This window comes from Paralichthys olivaceus, chromosome 3 (assembly GCF_024713975.1).
Source record: "Paralichthys olivaceus isolate ysfri-2021 chromosome 3, ASM2471397v2, whole genome shotgun sequence".
In the NCBI taxonomy this organism is placed as follows: domain Eukaryota; kingdom Metazoa; phylum Chordata; class Actinopteri; order Pleuronectiformes; family Paralichthyidae; genus Paralichthys; species Paralichthys olivaceus.
In genome coordinates, this window is record NC_091095.1 from 23,946,759 (window position 1) to 23,966,752 (window position 19,994).

General features: G+C 39.1%; 1 protein-coding gene across 1 annotated transcript in view; it reads right to left on the bottom strand.

Moving 5' to 3' along the window:
• The window catches only part of LOC109625321 (inactive N-acetylated-alpha-linked acidic dipeptidase-like protein 2), a 428,309-nt gene that overhangs the window by 121,796 nt on the left and 286,519 nt on the right, over positions 1–19,994 (bottom strand). The window contains exons 11-12 of the mRNA XM_020080522.2: positions 18,130–18,317; positions 17,147–17,275 (exon numbers count right to left, since the gene is read on the bottom strand). Coding sequence (XP_019936081.1) covers positions 17,147–17,275; positions 18,130–18,317 — 317 coding nt within the window. The remainder of the gene's footprint in view (positions 1–17,146; positions 17,276–18,129; positions 18,318–19,994) is intronic.

Consider the following 19,994-nt stretch of genomic DNA (forward strand, 5'->3'; position numbering starts at 1 on the left):
GCATGTGTAGCCCCCACTGTCCTAAAGTGGGTCACTTTGTGATCAGTTCAACATGACCTCTCCTTTTTGAACACAACTGTCAACCCACAGTTATGACAGCGCCACCAGGTTGGACTGTTGGACACATTCACCGAGCAGAAGGCGTAACACACTTCAGGGGAAAGACAGAATGTCTCTGAGCCCTTGAGTCAAATAAAGTCACCTCCAACTATGTCACTCAAACGTTTATGTTTGACAGGTTACTTGTAACCTGTCAAACATTGCGTTTCCGTTTGTGAGTCAGCGAGAAAGCAACCAGCCCCGAGGTCTCACTAAGCCTAACCCTGCTATGTGGAAAAAAGGCCTGCACATTAACAAATATAACTTCTGATGACAATTTAGCAGTGATCAAAAATCAGCAAAAAATAATATAATATGATTGGTGGATGGATAATTGTCTTAATTGTTATTTTTTATATTTTAAATATCTATATAGCATCAAACAAGTATTCTGTATATATAATATACATATATAAAGCTGTTTTTTCTGTAAAGGGAATGGGGAGACAGGGCATCTGTTGGAATTTGTACCAAATGCAAGGACAACCAATTGATCTGCACTGACTAAAACTTTAAAGAGGAGCATATTGTAAAGCCACCAGATGTTTACTTTTAGCCAAAAATAAGAAAAGAAAGAAACTGTTTAAGTGCATTGTAAATAAAATATTCTATTAATGGTGATTGGTTGATAGGTTCATAATGTCTAATCATCATTTTCAGTGGCAGTCACAGCAGGCCCTTTTACTTGTCCTAATCTCAGTGACTTTAAATATGCTGTGATTGATGGTTTTAGTATTTCCACACGCAAAAACCAAAAGAATAAAAAATCCCAAGCAACCAGGAGTTCTGTGGACAGAAACAGAAATGAAAGGAGAATAGGCTGTTTGGAGCTGACAGAGAGGTTTCAGGTCCCTTAATACCAATCAATCATGGTTTGAATGTCACAGTCCAGTTGCATGCTCTTTCCTTTGTGGCCACAGTTTTCCATCTTCTAATGGCTACTTCCAGCAAGATTATGCTACCTGGCACAAAGCTAAAGTTTCTGTGAAATTCAGATGGTAATCCAGTACAACCTTTTGACTATGGTGGGACAGGAGATTGGCAGAGATGATGTGATGTCAACATGGAGCAGAACCACAGGGGAAGGTTTTTCTTGTGGGATCCATGTCACAAAATACTGAGGCTGTTTTGAGACCAGAGGGGGGGCACTACCCAGTGGTGTTCCTTAGAGAGTTGTCTGTTTAGTTCATAAAGTTGGTTTAGTAAATGTAGCAGTCTGACAAATTGTTGTGTAAAGAAGATATGTTAGTGTGGTTGGTGGAAAAGTTGACAAGAATTACATTAACAGTAACTTTTGGTTTTAAGCTCATTTAGTTTAATGTAATAACATTCCCATTTGTAAAATTTTATTAAACAATTTAGATTTTCTTTAGTTTTGCTTTTTATTATATAATTGTACATCTAATATATTTTATATATATATATATATATATATATATATATATATATATATATATATATATATTATATATTATATATTATAATGATAATATATTATCATTTATTATTGTGTTATTGCCAGGCCATTTAAAGGTCAAAATGGGTTAGGGTGGCTACAAACAGTATCTGTATTATTGTTTACAGCAGAATGATCAACCACATAGATCTCTAAAATATTTTAGATAGGCCAATAATTGTAAAATTATCTCCAGATTTCCGTATTTTGAGTTCAATTGAAAAAATCCCCTTAGATTAAAACTAAGATTACATTCTCTTTCTCAGCTGCATACTGGTGGAAGTTACAGATTTGAGTTTGTTGTTGTACAGCTTCTGAAAAAACCTACACTACTATTAAACCACATTTAAATCCACTAGTTTCAGATTGTCCAAAACAAACAAAATTGAACACACCCCTAAACATCCCTGATTCTTTTTCTCAAGAGCAATGCATTCATTTGAATTTAAACACTTACTTGCAATGTTTAAGAAAGAGAAACAAAAATCCTGGATCTGCCCCTTGCTCTGGGGCCGCACCGAATTGGCAGAGGTTCTAAAAATTCTTACCCAGCCCACACATGTCATGCACAGCTGAAACCTATGTGCAAAGAGTAGACACAATAGCAATATCAGCACAACTGAATGCAGTCAAATTAAATTCCCTTGAAGCAAATGCTTCAGGAACGTTTTATGCGTTTAGTTTGATGTTGTGCATTGGATTTCATATTGAAGTGAATTACACTTAGCAGCTGTTGCTTAAATTGTATGCAGTATAATTGCATATCCCCTCCTCTGTATTCACTGGTTGTGTTTTCTACTGGGACACTGCTACTGAACCAAGATATTGGATAAACTTCATTTAAACTCCATTTGCATGAACGACTGTTATTAGAAAAAAATACCACCACCACTGAGCAATCCAATTTGCATGCAAGTATACGATTGGACAAGCAGTGACTGTCCACCTTGTATCCATATGTGAACAAGTTCAATCTATTTAAAGTAGTTTCTCCCCTGGTCAGTGCTTAAGAAAAATACTACACTGCTGGCTGCTCTAGATGAGGCCATTCAACAATGTAAATAAGTGAGTACAATGTTCTGTCTATAGCAGGGATGTGGACTCTATACACTGCTCAAAAAAATTAGAGAACACTTAATCGTCGCAGTATAACAGCAAGTCAGTTAAACTTCAGGTTTTTCAATGTGTCCATTTAGGAAGCACAAGTGCTAATGAATCAGTTTCACCTGCTTTGGTGCAAATTAAAGTGACAACAGGTGCAATGGAGGCAAAAGCAAGACAACCTCCGAACAGGGAACAGTTTTGCTGTTAGTGCTGCTGTTCATAATAAAGGAGATGACACTATTCAAAACACCTGAAATACAAACGACTTAAAGTAGGTAAAGGACTTTACAAGCTTTTGCGGAGATTGGCTGGCTGAAATAAAACATTGGAGTACTCAACCAATCAGCCATCTTTAGCATTACACGCCACACGCCAATGATTCATGTTATTCAATAAAAGTACCACCCACAAAGCAAGGATCTTTCTTAAGAGGATTTCCTTGGAATTCAATTTAGACCCTGATCTCTGCAGTGGAAACGCACCAAATTTCTGGAAAAGGTTCCAAGTTCCTAGCTGGAAATGCAACTCACTTAAACACTGAATTGACTTGGAAAGGGTGGTTGTGATTTCATGATGTACTGAGGGTGGCCTGGCGACTTTCATTTTTAATGGTAACACTGAGCATGTCACCTACATATCAGTGATTATCTGCACTTTCCTGCACCTGAGCTCCACTGTTTCTATTCCTCTTACTTCTTTTTCTCCCACATTAACCATATTTTATTTTACTCTGTTCGGCTGACCACTCTTCACCCAGTGACTGAATCTTGCGTTGATCTTTGTGTGCAACTAAATGGGTGTGATAACAGACAAAGGCAGCTCTAAAAATGACTGGGAACGCAAGGGAGAGAGAAGAAACTTCAATTTGAAATACGGAAACTATTCACATACGCTGTCATAGGACTATGACCAACAACCACAACTGTCTGTTTTGGGAATGCTTTGCTATGGGATAAGGGATTTCTGAAATAACAATAGTATGGTGAAGGCTAGACAGTTAATTCAACTTATTTGTTTGCTAGTGTAATTTATATTTTGTAGAGAAAATGTGACTGAAACCAAATGAAAGTTAAATTTAAGTTTGTCAACCTTACAGTGTGAGGAAACATAATTTTTCTGTGCCAAAGATAAGAATACAAATTAAAAGAACAATAGCTCTGTGTTGGATGATGGATGAATATATCTTAACCTTTCTCTCTTGTTTCCATCAAAACAAGGTTTTAGAAAATAAAGAATTTTAGGTCGCCTCAGGTTAGGGCATTTCCTCAACACTTCAAAGGCTCATGCTGTCTTTGAATTCTTGCAATAGAAAATAGGAAAACAATTTAAAAAAAAGAGCCTCAACTTAAATCCCAAAGTGGGATCATATACAGAGATAAACTATTGTTCCATCAGCTGAGGAGAAGATTCAAAGATAGGACCTCTTCTATCCATTTCCTCTCTTACTACCAGAAACAGGACATTAAAGGAAAGTGTTAGAGGGAGAGAAACATCAACAGTTAAGATGTGAGGAGAGTGTTCTAGAGAGGGAATAATAAAAAAGAGAGGTGTAAAAAAACAAGTTGAAATAAGAGGACAGAGAGAATAAGCAAGTGCCCAGGGAGAGGAGGAGTGAGCGAGAGCAGAGAGAATGGGTAATTTCAGCGTGTCGTGGCACACCGGGGATCAATATTTAATTTCTTTGTCTGCTATGATAAGAAGGGAGTGAAATCATTTTGAGATCTCAGCCATACCATTCGATAACTCTCAATCTACAAAACTGTACGTGTTACACAGTGACCATGTCAAAAAAAAGATGTTTCTACTCAACTAAACTGTACGTCAAACACGTTTTGTATGAAATCAACTGCAACCAGATGATGATGATGAGGATGTGATTCATTTAATTTAGAAACTGAAGATACCAGTAAAATGAACACAGGCAACATTTTGGTTTTCTATATGAATATATGGTCTTGCTGTGTAATATCCACTTGTTGTGACTTTACCAATATTAAACATATTAATGATTATGTTTAAACTTTAAGTGGTCTGGACTACAGCTAAACACGTTTTCAGAGGCTTCAGACATCATTTTGGAATTTACTTTTAACCATGGACTGTATATAAAGATGACATGACAACTTCCAAAAAGTGAAGCCAAATAATGTGGATTGCCCCCTGGTGGCTTGCAGCAGTATCAGTCAGAAACCTTAACACAAGTTTTAATAACTTAATTATTTCCATAAAAATGTGGTGAAACATCAGGATTGACAGCTGAGACTGACTCATAATTCTAAGAGGGTATTTATCAACAGGACCTTTATTCTGCAGTTCAACACCAAGATCACTACGGCAAGTAGGTTAGTGGGATGGAGTGAAGACTAGGGTTACTGCAGTTGTGGCCATTACTGGTGTTACAAAGTGTTCACGCAAATGCCTATTATATAAATTGCCCGTCTATCATCACCGTCTGTTTCATTTATCATAGCCATAAACGCTATTCAATTCATTTTTGAGTATCAGCTGTAGTCCCTTGTTGAAAAAATTACTAATTTGTATTATACTTATGATCAATACTCATTTTGACACGAGTCACATCACAGAGCAACAAAGTTTTATCACTGAATGAAAGGAGAGTAACAAGGATGACATGGATCATGATTTTAAAAGTCATTATGGACGTATTGAAGGTTTACCAGTTTGATGAATCAAGGTTGTTTTTTTAAAGACAGAGAGAGGGAGAGAGAGAGGGGGGGGGGGGGGGTTGTACCTTCTAAAATGAAGCAACAGCACAAAACTTCTAAAATATCGTTTATGTTAATATGAGAAGTGGACCGCCACAGTCTTGTTATTTAATGAGAAACACTGAACATAACTCCAGACGCAGCCACACTCTTTTCTGGTGTAATCAGTCACACCGGTGTTGTCATTAGTTTATTTCCTGGTGGGAAATATTGCATTCCTAGTGAACACGGGTTGTACATATTTAAAAGCCTATGGTGGCGATGCATTAATGAAACAATCTATTAACAGTCTGTGCTTTTTGTCCAAATCACCATCTTTCTGTAGCCTTAACCAAGGACCTTTGTTGCCTAAACCAAAGACAGGACCCTGGATGGGAACCCCAGTCTGTGGTGTAACAGTTGTGTGCTTTGTACACCCACTATCTACTCCAGCCAACCTCCTGCTGCTGTTAGTAAATGCAGCATGTCATTTGAAAACAATGTTGTCTCTGTCTATAATCCAGCCAGTGATTAAATTTTGCTCCTGCAGTGTAATTGAATAGAAACATAATTCATAATGTCGGTCACAGAATGTTCTGAAGGACTTACACTCGAAAGCTTGAGACTGGATACTCATCTGGAGAGAGCGCATTGAGGGTATTCTCACTTGAGGCTGCGTTAGTGTTAAGTTTTGTTTTTTGAATAAAAACACAAGCCGTGACGTGAATGAGCTTACTCACAAAATATCCTCCTGGAAAGAATCTTCCCATCAAGAACAGAGTGGAATTTAATCACTCCTTCCATTTTCCACAAAGAGCATGTGTAGCCCCGATAATTTTGTACATGAGCGCTGCAGCAAATCAAACAGGCAGAGGGCGACGGGGAGCGGTAGTGTAGCGTGATCAGAATGCAACATGCAGCATCAACGAAGTGCCTAATGACAAAAACAACTTTTCATTATGAGTGCGATGATAATAATAATATTTCCGTTCCATACCGTGCTCTTTGGAAAAGTCATTTGCAGCTGTTCAACTGAGAAGCATGTCCCAGCCATGCAGAGTGACTAGGATATTAAAGACAAAGAAGACGGCGCAGAGACAGAGAGAAAGAACGAGGTGACGAGTGATTCTCGAACCACTTGAGCTGCATATTAAAGGAACAGCAAGATGCAAAGTAAAATAAAAATAAATGTAAATGTAAAATGGTTATTATAGTCAGCAGCGACTGTGCTAAAGTCAAAAGATCAGCTATAATATAAATAGTTTACTGCCAAATACGTTTTAAATACCTCATGAGTATAGAATTGTTTATTGATTGTTTGTTAAACTCTGTTGCTACAGTCAAACTGGTTTGATGATTCATGTATTTTTATTTATACAATTTAGAAAAATGTTTATCATATACATTTATTTTTGCTAAATATAATATAAAGCACTGTCCAAAAGTTCTAGTCAGTTTAGACTACATTATTTTCGTCCGATACCATTGGTTCAAAATTCATTCTGCAACACGTCAGAGAATCCAAAACTTACAGCTACAGTCAAAAATGATATGTGGTTGGAAGAACAAGTCATGCAACAGATGGTAAATTCAATAATGTGACTAATTGAGTACTGATTATCAGTTTCAATTACATTTGTTCTTATAGTAGGTGATGAAGTTTAACAGTGTAGCAGAGTATTTAGTGACAGTGTGTACAGAATATCATGCTGTTACATTGACAGTAGATGCATTTAATCTTACATTAAGTTTAACATTAACAGTAGCTCTGTGCTTCAGTAAATATTAACAAAAATACTCAGATGATAAGAAACTTGAGGAGAGGTTGGCAAAGTATGAATTCAGCTGTAGTCTCTTAAACACCGAGAACAATATGTGTAATGCTGCCGTAACTGATTTTTAAAAAGGTGTCACTATTTACCATGAGTGCAAATACAAAATGAGTAAAATGTCAAAATAAAATAACCAGTAATTAATGATGAGTAATTGTAAAACAGATGGCAATGTACACCGCATACAAAGTATCCCAGGAGGTTACACACGTAATCCTGTGTGTTTACATTCAGGTGTGTGATGTAAAAATCTAATTAGATGGTATAACCCCTTGAGATACCTAATCTGTTTTCAAACATGCTGTCCCCCCACTCATGGTAAATAACTGCGATAGTTTTCTCTCCTAGCAACTGATCAAATGACTGCTGAGTGGGTTAAAAGTCAACCTTGCAGAAGATTGCCCACAGAGAAACGGTGCACTTAAGAACCAGACATTGATTAATCTTCGCTAAGAGCAATTATGTATATTCTGAGGCCAGAGGTTATACACAAATTAGACTGTAATCTGTCTTTAATTCATTTAGGGGCCATCTATTTAGTACACATGAATCTCAAGGAAACTGTAGCTACACGCCTGCACCGGCTTTTATTTTAAATAATGTGACATCTGCAGACCAGAGCAGCTACAAACTGCAGCTGGATGAAGGTGTGACACGGCAGCACCAGCCACAAGTAATAACTCTGCTCATTCTTCACCTTACACACATTTTCATATGTGTCCCCCTGCTTATGTTGCTGTCGCTGTGATATGAAACTGTGATGGAGGGACCGCAATGACGGCCACATCAATACAGCTGAGGCTGAGCGGCTTCTCCCTGTGATTACACAGATTCGTGGCGCCTGCTGCAGTCGCACAATGCCCTTCCTGACAATACCAGAACTGTGGTAATTCAAACATATTGCCGACAGCGTACTACTTCAAACATTATGCCAAGTGTTCTGTCGAACCATCTTGGATGGCTGCGCGGCAATAAAGTTGGAGACTCATTCTGCTGATTTATCGTCAGCTTCTTTTCCCACAGGTTTTATGTGGGGAAACATAAATTAGACATATAAATTAGACTTCCTTGCATATTGCCTAATGTGGATGATGTTCATATTTACCATTTACACTGTAATTCTGAATCTGGCCTATTGTCATCCCGTCGTCATGTTTGAAAGCCCGTCATGGTGTCATAATTCAACTAAAATATCAAACATTATGTTTCCAGTGAGCGCGTACGCTAAGAGCTTGCACGAGAGAATGATTTGTCACAGTGAATACAAATTATGTTTGAAATACACCATATTTGGAAACATGCAACAATCTGTGGCATTTGAGATATGCTGCGTGGATGATCTAAATTATTCATGGTTATTGTTTTGGGGGAGCAGCTCTTATATGAGACTTTAGTTAAGATTAACAGTTTCAGGTTGAAGAGGTTTGGCACTGCTCTGTGCATGCAAAAAGGGTTTCCTCAATGGGTAAGCATATGTGTCTTTCACACTGGGGACAATGGGGACTTATCTCCATAGTAATGTATGTGACACTAACAAATCTTTGTTCATGAATTACAAATAAATCTCTGTTTATTTCTATCGGTTACATCTGTGGAAAAGGACAGTTGTAAATGTATCAAATCTATTTGAATATTGGTTGTAAGCAGTATTTTGTGTGGACGGTAGGTGAGCATGACGATCTCGCTCTTCAGTCAGAGAACAGCCTACAAACAGAAAACAACTACCACCTCTTACTCCCTTCACTCCAGATGGTTCAATGGTGGGCGTGTCCCATTGAGGATACACAACAGTGACGGCTTTTGTGTTAACATGCCATGCTGGCCGTACATGCAATGCTAGGGAAGTGTAGGAAAATTAACTCCTTAATTTGTCAGGCAGGACCTGGGTTGGCATTAACATGATTCAGTTGGCCCATGCTTGCACAACACAACACTGTGTCACGTGCAGCATGTTTTGTTTCAAGCAAAGTGGGTTACAGATTTCAAAAACTGGTTTAACATGTCATCATTTATTTAACCAAGCAAGGGCTAAAATCACTGTTTCTCAGTCTAAACTAGAGATGGAAAATAAATAAATAAACAAAACAACTTGGAGCACACTATAGCTCTAATCATTCTTGACTTCCATGAAAAATAACAAGTGAATTCAAATAATCTGGAATTTCTTTTGACTTCTGTGACTTATTCTGATATCTGTTTTACACATCAGATGAAAGTAGTATACCTTTCTGCAATTCTTAAGATGTTGTCTAACCACATCAGAAGAAAGAATGGAGATACTCAGAGGAGACATGGCACAGCTTTCAGTATTCTTTGTGCCAAAAAAGAAAACGCTCCCTGAATCTGATAATCTGGGACAGGCCACTTTGTAATCTCTTTTAAAAAAGAATAAAAGACCTTGCTTCATGGTATGTCAAGCTAAATATAACATATTTTTAAGCATTATGAAAAAATTACAAATAAAATGAATACTAAAATGTATATAATTATTTATAGAAATCATTAATTCATATTAGCATGTCAATATATTTTTTCATGCTAGATCCATAGCCTATAAAGAAACTGTAAAAGTAATGTTAAACATTCTATTAAATGTGTGTCACACTTTTTAAAAATCAATGAAAAAACAATAACAATAATAGATCATTAATTTGGTAATTTCATTAATTCTATTGGGGCTACTCTGGAAACAAACAGTCCTTGCAGTTGAAGGACCATCATCATCGATCAGCTCATAGTCTTCTCCACATGTTTGGTGAAACCAATGGCTGCAGACCACAGGACAGACTCTGCTTTTTGGATCATCTATGTCTTAGAGAGCAAACTGAGTATGTGCCAGACAATCAGTTTAAACAGACAGGGACACACTGTATTTACCATTAACTCCTGTCTTACAACTGCAGATCATACGCTGCATCATTGTTTTTTACTCCAGGAAGTCTGTAAATGCATATTTCCTCATTTAGAGAACTTGAATTACTGTCCCAGATTACCCAAAGCATGTTGTCCTGCATTTTCAGATTTGATAAAGTGGGACAACTAAAACACATTTTCAGCAACAACTCTTTTGTTGCTTGAATACATCACAAGAATAATTTAATAACAATAATGAATATTGTTTAGTTCATGAAAGATTTACATCCTTAATATGACTCTTGTCAGAATCCCCTGTCACTGACCTTGTCATGCATTTCCAGGGGAAAGGGATAAAGTAACAGAGATAAGTTGAGGGTTGGACAGATGATTTAGGAAACGCTGTGCTATTAATATGTTCCTCAAATAGTAGCACAGATAAAATTCATCACTCTGGGTATGGACTGTGGTGAGGATCCAAGAGACACTTGTGTGTAATGGGTAACAAATTAAACTTTTGATTCGTGGGGAGATAATTAAGGCCACCAGTGTGGTTAGCAGGAGCGTGTTTCACAGCTCATCAATATATCTGTCATCAGCGGTATCTACCTACAGTGTGTGTGCTCACACCATCGTAACGGTGGCTGGAGAATCTCTAATCACATTCAACGGCATGACTGTGGATGGGTAATGATATAATGGATGATATGAGCTTATGTATACGTTGGCTCACAAACTGACAGCGACATTATTGATGGAGGTTTGATGATGGCCCAGAAACTCACAGGGAAGGAGCAGCTAAACAATAACAGTTATTAGTTTGTTTACAGTTGATCAATAAAACCTTGGAAAATGTGGTTTGTTAATATCAAATGTTCACGTTTTCCTTTTCATTGGTCCATGCATGGGGATACATGACGTCCCTGTTATACAGCTAAGCCCCATCTACTTAAAACCATTGAGAAAAGCAACCAGCCAAAAACATAAAAACAACACAACAAAACTGAGAATCCCAAATGATGAATTATAAAACAAATGTTATTACACGCTCTTGTAAAACCATATTGATAGGGGCTCATTTCAAGATTGGAAGTGTCCCTAAATCTCTCTATATACACACAACTAATAGGTCAACCAGGCATCTACCTTATCAATAATATAGGTCTTATCTAAATGAAGCTAAGAAATGCTTCCAGTCCAGAGGTTCTGCAGAAATTCTGCCAGTGAATCCCTGTCCACTCAACAGTCCAGTACATTCTAGTTGTTCATCAACTTGTTAAGTTAGGAAACTCGATAACCTCGAAAAGCACTCGGTGCTTGACAGAAGCAAAGAGTACCAGAAGACAAGAGATGTCCACCACAAGCTGAGGCTCCCACAAACTTTAAAATGAACTCTCAGGTATCGTTAGAAGAAGTTCGACCTGTCTGAAGAAGGGCCTGTGCCCGACTTCAGGAAATATCCTCTCACTCACACCTTCGCCATTGCGAACAGTCCTCTTATGAAACATTTAAATACGCTATGTCAGGATTGTGCACCAAACTGTACACACTGATAGATCAGTCCCCTGATTATGCCAGATTTATTTTCATCAAGATCTCTGTATTATTCTCTGGGAAATCAGTGAAAATGGCAAAATACACCCTACATTGTTGAAGTGATGAAAAAAGAAAAATCCTGGAACCCAGAATTTATTGGGATCTTTCTTGGCTCGTGTTCCATCCTTTCACCAAGTTTCATGTAAATTTGTTGGAGGTGTTTTTTTTCATAATACTGCTGACAAACAAACAAACAAACAGTTACATGAACATACTGCAGCTTCCTTGGCAGGGCTACAGAAAAGAGTCTGAAACAGAGACAGAACTCAAATCATGAGACAGGATATATTTTACTTTTTCCAACACACACACACATATATGTATGGTGTGTGTTCCACATGAACATTGCAGAAGAGGTGGCAGTATGGACTCAGTTCACACAGACTTAAGGCTGTGGGAGCATGTACTATAAACAACTTAGGTCTCCAGTGCTCAGAGGGGATTAAATCACACAACGATAACTGACTAAACTCTGTGACCACATCTCGGGGAGAGGGAAAATGATTTGGCTTCCTGGTCTTTTTTTCAGTCTAACAATACACTGTCCACTAGTGACCATTTGTTTTCAAACAGAGGATCCTGCTACAGGCCACCCACACTGCGACTGGAGACCAGACGCACATGCATCTCTAGAACAATACCCAATTAAGGCACAAGCTCCTCTTCATTTGTTCTGTATTCTTCTGGCCACCAGAGCTCCCCTTGTTTCTCTTCCTGTTGCCTTCTATCTGTTCATCCACACCCCTGTTGCCCTCCACCCCCTCCTGGTGTAAATCTCCTACAAAAAGCGCATCTAGTTGCGTTATAATTGGTTCCCAAGCACCCATTTCAAAACTATCAGTGCAGGACCATCTTGATTTGGAAGACAGGTCCCTGCAAAGTAAGATAAGTAGGAAGCATTACGGCCGTTGCACAAACATAATTAATGACATGTTTAGACCTGTTTCTAAATATTGGGAGGTGGGGAGCGTACCTCTGGCATCTCAGAGACTGTTGTGATGATGAATAGAGTGATAGAGCGTGCCAGGGACAGCTGCCACTGAATGGACAATTAGATACAACGAGACGAGACGAGAGGGTAAATAAAGAGTAAACACAACACAAAGGGATGTTTTCAGGATTCTCTGGTTTGTTCAGTCTCACTTTGTAGAGCTTGAATGATGCATCTTGGTCCTTTTGATTTGTTTCCAATCATAACACCACCTTAAAGGTTGCATATATATATATATATATATATATATATATATATAACCAGAGCAGAATTTGTTGTGTATGAACTATTTTCTGTGAAAAAAGGAGGACATTCTTTATCTCACAATGTTAAATTATTTGATCCTTCCCCTGCATTAAAATCGGACGGATTACTTCCTGACCCACACCCCCCCTTTTGGAAACTTATTGCTTTTGTGTAATCTTGCTTAAAAATAAACAAACATACAAACTGACCAACAAAGAAATGGACAGGATTGAGAAAATAATGGCGGAGGTAAAAAAGAAGAAGAAGAAGATATGCTGCCACGCAGGCAGAGGAGAAGATGAACACATTACAGTCTGATCACTAATTTTTCAACATTTCCACCTTTAAAAGGCAGTTCTTGCTTTATAGAGCTGCAAGTGTAACCAGTCTTCATCCACAGTTCAGTACAGACCTTGATTTTTGAGCCACTGTTTTTACTTTTTGCAATCTAATTAAAGTAACTTTTACTGCAGGCGCGAACAATTGGTGCTGATTGGACCAAAACACTCTCACTCGTTGGAGCTGATAACAGAGCCTTCAAATGTGAATGTGGTTGCTTGTAATGATAAATCTACAAAAATGATCACCTGATGATCATAGCGTTCAGCTTCAGATCATTGTTAACTTGACTGTTTTGTTTGACCAACAGGCAGCTGTTTTCAGTGAAGAACCCGCAGTCCGCTGCCTCCTTCTCACCAAACAACAGTGACGTCTCCTCGAATCTCCCTCAGGGGTTGGTCAAGACCAAGGACAGAAGGAAAGCAGAGTGAATGTTCGACTTCCATTCATCAGATGGATGGAAGCAAATCTCGTCCTGTATCGGCAGAATGTCTAAATAAGCAGCAGTTTGCTTGGGACTCGACTCATCAAGGTGAATACAAGGCTTGTGTTTAGAGCTGGTTTCTACTGCCCCCTGTGGTCACAGAAAGCAGTTACATTCGGTTTTCCAACTGGGGTTTCATAATTATCAGACAGACGCTCTGACTTTATGACACTATCGTGTGCAAACAAAATTCAGCACCTATGGGAGTCATTACTGATCAGGTCAAGATAATATTATAGCTGCAATAACCGTATACCACATTGATAAATGTCTCTTACTTCTTTCAGTGTGGCTTGATGAGCAAAGTAGCTGCAGCAGAAAAGAACACAACGCAGGAGCTGCTGCAGAAAAGAAGCCTGACAGAATGATTGCATTCGATAGAGAAAGCAGAGCAGAAGCCCCAAATATGTTCACACATTGTCAGACGTTTCTTTTTCATTACGGAACATCAGAAGTTGAAGTTACTTTCTCTCTGTCTTCTTTTCCCTTTCTCTCTCTGCTCTGGCAGAGGCTGTCTGTAGCTTCATTACAGCCGAATGTCACAGGTAGCTATTCCTCCTAATTAGTTAGTTTATGGTAGAGCAGAGGAATAAAGGGACCTCGCACCGTACTATCCTTCCATTCGTGACCTCTTGTACCTGCCGAGGCGCCTGGCAGGAACACGAGTCCTCCCTGAGGATTGATGACTAACCTGAAGACACAAATAAAAAAATACTGTATTTCATAACCCGGAGAGACGCCCAGAGATGGCAGAGAAGAAGTGAGAGGGAGATTTTAATGAGGAAAATGGCAGGGTGGGGGGGGAGCGGTACTTGCTGTTAATGAAAGGAGAGATTAGGAGGTGATAGGAGAGACAGCAAGGTGGCATGAAAAGGATGTAGCGCTTAAGGGAGATGTGAAAGAACATGAAAATGGAGCAGGAGGTAGTGGAGGAAGAGGAGGAAGGAAATAACAGCGACAGGGTTTTCTTTTCTTTAAAAAAAGAACAGTTTTTAAAGTTTAAAGGATGGTAGAAGTTGTGAAGAAGCCTGGGAGGATGAATCATAGAGCTGCTACACTTCATCAGTGGAATGGCCACTGCACTTTGTGAGAATGCGAAGTGTGGGAAAGGGTGAGAGTGGATTTAGCTGCCATCATACTGAGAGTGTTATCCTCCCCCTCTCACAGAATAGGTGACATACTTTGAAGTGTCAAAGTCCCTTTTGTTGTGTCCAGTCACTGACATACTAACATGTTATGAAGCTGTGACTGCTGCACAATGTGAGAATTAAAAAAAGTGGAACACAAAGAATGTATGTGTACAACAGGCATATAGAGAGATCACAGTGAGCTCAGAAGATCTCAGCCAGACAAATACAGTAGCCCTCAACCTAGCAGAAACAGTGGAATATCAAATGGTATATTATTAGATTATACACAATCACTAATTCAATATTTCATCTCTTGGCATTACATTGACATGATTTCCACAATATAATACATTGTTTAAGTTTCTACACCCTGATTAGAATACATAAATTGTATTATATAAAAATAAATAAATATATTGCTTATCTGCAATAAATTGGGTAATCCGGTTCCTACACGGCCAGTATCTATCAGACTGATCGAAACATTTCAGTGCCTCATTTTGGTGCCTTACCTCTGTACTGCACATGCCTGGTTAACATTACACTAAACATTGGTGGTAACACCCTCTGTATATGGCTCAGATTGTAACATTAGCCTACAGGTAACTAGTAGCTACCTCAAACTCAAGTTGGCATTACAACCAAAGTGCCGGAACCTAAGAAGTTGAGAGTGGGGCTGTATTTCATGCCAAAGGACAGCGGGACAATTCAGGAACACAGCAAACCTAACAAAGAACCCGGAGATGCATTAAATACATTTAAATGCAGTGGGATGCTCCGTGTTTGACTGCTTGCCCCATGCCAAGCACATCAGCTGTCAGTGTGCGTTGAGTAAACTTACATATAACACATTAAATTTCACTTAGCAGAAGAAAAGCTGTTCTCATTACCAACCATGCTTTTGTGCTTATTTGAAGAATAAAGTATTGTGTCGGTTCTGGCAGCGTTTATGCAGCAGAACCCTTTTAAAAGTATAGATTTATCATTGCTATTGGAGAAGGTCAAAATGATACCCCTCCATTGCAATAAGTATTATAAAACTGTAATATTGGTCGAAACTGCTCAATCTATAAACACTAGGATCTCATAATATTTCCATGTATTCTCTTTGAATCTGAATGAGCCCTGTGATCACTCACATGTATTTTTCTGCATGAATCCTAAACTGTGCAAAAAATACAACTGAGCTCCAAGAAGTCCACCCCGTCATCGGTGCCAAGTTTAAAGCTTGAGCAAAGGAAATTAGTGGAGCATCACGCAAGATATGAATTCAGATTGACCAGCATCATAAAGCAGCAAGCCAGTGAAACCTGTCAGGAAGTCTGATTCACAGTCTGCTCCTCGATTATTTATAGTCCTTCAGTCCATAAGGGTCTGTGGACCCTTAAAGGAATATAAATCCTCCAGGAATGGTGAATCAAACTAAAGGAACCGATTCAAACAATCAAAGGGGTTTTTCATACATGAATTCCAAGTTGTGGTTCCTCTCTACCTTAAACACGATCCTATGAGTGTCTGAAGGAAGCTGGACAGAGAAAATGTTAATACAGTGAGATAGCTCTTGCCTTGAGAATTAGGGAAAGGCTTAGGATAAATAATGTTGGTTCCACGCGCTTCAAATTTAAATGTGATCAGTTAATTCACTCGCTACTTTCTTGCACGTGGCTATGGGGGCTTCAGTTCTTTTGAGGAGGTGAAATTCAACTGAATTTATGTCCAACAGTTGCGACTTTGTGAATCAACATTTTCTCTGCTGGATGTCTGAAACATGCAATCTCATTCTCAATAGCAATTCCTAATTACTGGGGGAAATCAAGCTCAATCAATGATTTTTTTTTTTTTTTCATGGTAAATGGTCTGTATTTAAACATTTGTATCCACTTTTCTAGTTTTGGTGATCAAGTGCTTTACAGCACAATTTTGCCATTTGCCCATTCACACACACATTCATACATGTGCAGGACTATCTCTATCATACAGCACTCATACACTGCCGGCACTTTGGGGTTCAATGTCTTGCCCAATAGCTACTCTGTACCCAGAAGGGAGTATCGAACCACCAGCCTGGTTAGTGTTTGACCCACTCCATCCCCTTAGCCATAGCCCATTAACTTAACTTAGTAACCTACAGGAACCTGAACAGAACAGTATTACACCTCGTGCGACTGTACACCAAGTCTTTGGTTAGGTCCAGTTGTGTTAGATCCATAAAAGTGTCAGTGGTGGTGTTTTTAATTGTGAGTTTGGATCATTCATCAGTGGTTTTAGGTGCAGCAGCATTGGCAGCACAGGGAGCTGCAGTAATAATTACCCTCTGAATGTCGGAGGTGAGTTGCAGCAGAGTCGGTGAAGCTGCTGCTCTGAGAGTCTCTGTCCCTCTGACTGGAGAGTTCAGACTGACGTAGGCCACTGCACTGCTCTGCAGGACAACACTGTTATCCTGCGGGACACACACATGCACGCGCGCACGCACGCACACACACACACACACACGCACACACACACACACACACACACACACACACACACACACACACACACACACATACATACACAGGGGTTATCATTGTTTCACTTCTACTTTCTTATTGTATAATTGTCATACTCATCTTCTCATTATCATCTCAAGTACACAAAAAGTCTCCTTTTCAGTTTTGGCAGTTCTGCTTTGCTGTCAGTGTAATTTACATTACATACGTCTGATTAAAACCTACATTTACTCTAACGGTTTTATCACACAAATCTAGGGAACAGTTGTGCACGCATCAGTGTGATTATTTATGATAATTCTAAAGGCAGCTGTTGTCAGTCAAACTGTACTGTTATGTGGCAATAAGAAAAAACTAAAATGAATAGTCAATCATAAATGAGACCTACTCCATCAAACTAACAGTCTGATGGCAGCAGCCAAGGCTGACCTGCTGCTGTGAAAGCAAGTGTGTCTGGGATACAAATACAAATGGAGCACTTCTTTCCCCCTGTAATTGTTAATTGCGGTGATTTCCGTTCACATTTGAAAAGTCAAATCTATTTAGTTTTGTATTCACAAGCTAGAAGCTGCAAGGAACAACTGTAGACTTTACATGCATGGTTGATACACTGCTAACAAGCCCATATACATCATGTCTGAGAAAGAAGAAATAGCATTCGCTGTCTTATGGTATAGTAAACATTTGTTTCCAGTGACTACTTTCATTTCTTGTGCTCTAACATCAGGTTAAATCACTCCAGAAGCCGCCAACGTTGACCTCTAAGCTGACATTTAATAAGGCACATGCTCTCATGCTTGCTGACCTTTCCCCACTCGTAGGACCCAATGTTTCCCAGGGCTGAGCCTCCCCACGAGCAAAACACAGTGGTACGGTCCGGCACCCATCCTTGTTTGGTCTGCTCTGTCAGGGCCGCAATGAGCTGATTCATGATAGCTGAAGCGCCGCCTCGTTGGTCGCTGTCGTGGCGACTGCCAACCAGCACGTAGCGATCTGCAAATAAAAATAAAGAAAATTCAGAAAAGAAAAAGTGAAGCCATTTATTTCTTTTGTGCTTTAATGTCTCGGTCTGCAATATTAAGAACATGTGGCAGAAGTCTATACTTTTAATATGAAATGTTTCTATGAAACTAATGACTCCTTGGATGTGGGAGAGACAGCAATGTTAAATTGTTAGGCTTACAGAGGAGGGTCAGAGTCCACTTCATTTGTATTTGTTTTTGGACACGTTATGTGACATGATGATTGTGCAAGTGATAAATGATGGAGTGTTCAGCACAATTTCGAAAACATTCTAGTTATTTTATATGGTGCAACTTCTGATGTTTTGTGTCTTAGGTGGATCTTAAATTAAAAGACTCTAAAGCAATTAGATAAACATGTAACACCCTTTTTTTTAAGAGATTGGACTTCAATGTTTCTGTAAATAATGAAAAAAATATAGAGAGAGTTTAACTGTTTAACAAACAACACATTTACACTGTTAGTTTATTTTAGCAGACTGATGGAGATGGATATTGTATTTTGTGACCAGTTTTGTAAATCTCTCCTCAAATCATTTATTAGCCCAGTTAACAAACCTTAATACTTGTCCACACACTAACACAAAATCCCGTCTCAACATGTGTCCCAACACTGATGGTTTATGTCCAATTTCCAATTCTGGTCAAAGCAGGTGAAGTTCTGTCACACCAGTAAGAGCATGGTGAGGAAGCAGGTCTGGTGGCAGAGGCCCAGGGAATTTATTGATAAAAAATGGCTGCAGCTTCACACCAAGATGCAGAATACTCTGTATTGCTGCTATTACAGAGTAGCACCAGTGCACCTTTACCCACTCACATTAGCATAATGTGAGCAATACAAAGCTTTTAAAAAACATACAATAAAAACCTCCACACACACACTGTGAGGACACTTATGATAATGCTTTCCCATCCCCATAATCTAACCCTAACCATCAGTGCTAAATGCTTGAGTCTAATTCTTACCCTAACACCTGGGACACACTGGCTGCGTGTGCAGTGCGTAGCGGTCATGCTGTGGATGGACTGCGTGACACAGGGCATCTGTTGCTCACACAGTGACTGCAGTGGAACTGCTTCATGCAATTTCTGGTATGACTTCTGAATTTCCTTAAGATAAAATACAACTAAATATCAGGACTGCGATATACGACGCTGTGTCTCTTCTGGTCCTCCAATTAAAAAAAACATTTAAAAAACCTTGTTCAGGATTCAGTCAAGAGAACCACTAAAGTGCTTTTTACTTGAAATAGGTACAGGAGGTGTTGCAAATATTTATGTTCTCAACAGATAGACACTCAAACATTGAGAGATCACTTTCACTGGGAACTGTGCAAGATGAAATAGGTGAGACCTTGACTATCCAGAAGAGCAGCGTCGCTCACGCACCTGAGATGTGCTGCTCACGCCGGCAGTGTGGTCGCTGTAACCTTATAACAGCCAGCCAGTGTGATCCTGGCTTAACTTTAACCTAATTCTAACCCTGAAAGCAAGTATTAAGCCTCAAACACTGTTAATACTGACTTGACTTCTTCCTGGAGTCGGATCCAGGTTGTGGCCTCGGCCACATCATGGATTGTGGTGGCAGCTGATTGTGGATTATTATAACGGCTAGACTGCTTAGATATACAATAGGCCGCCTCACATA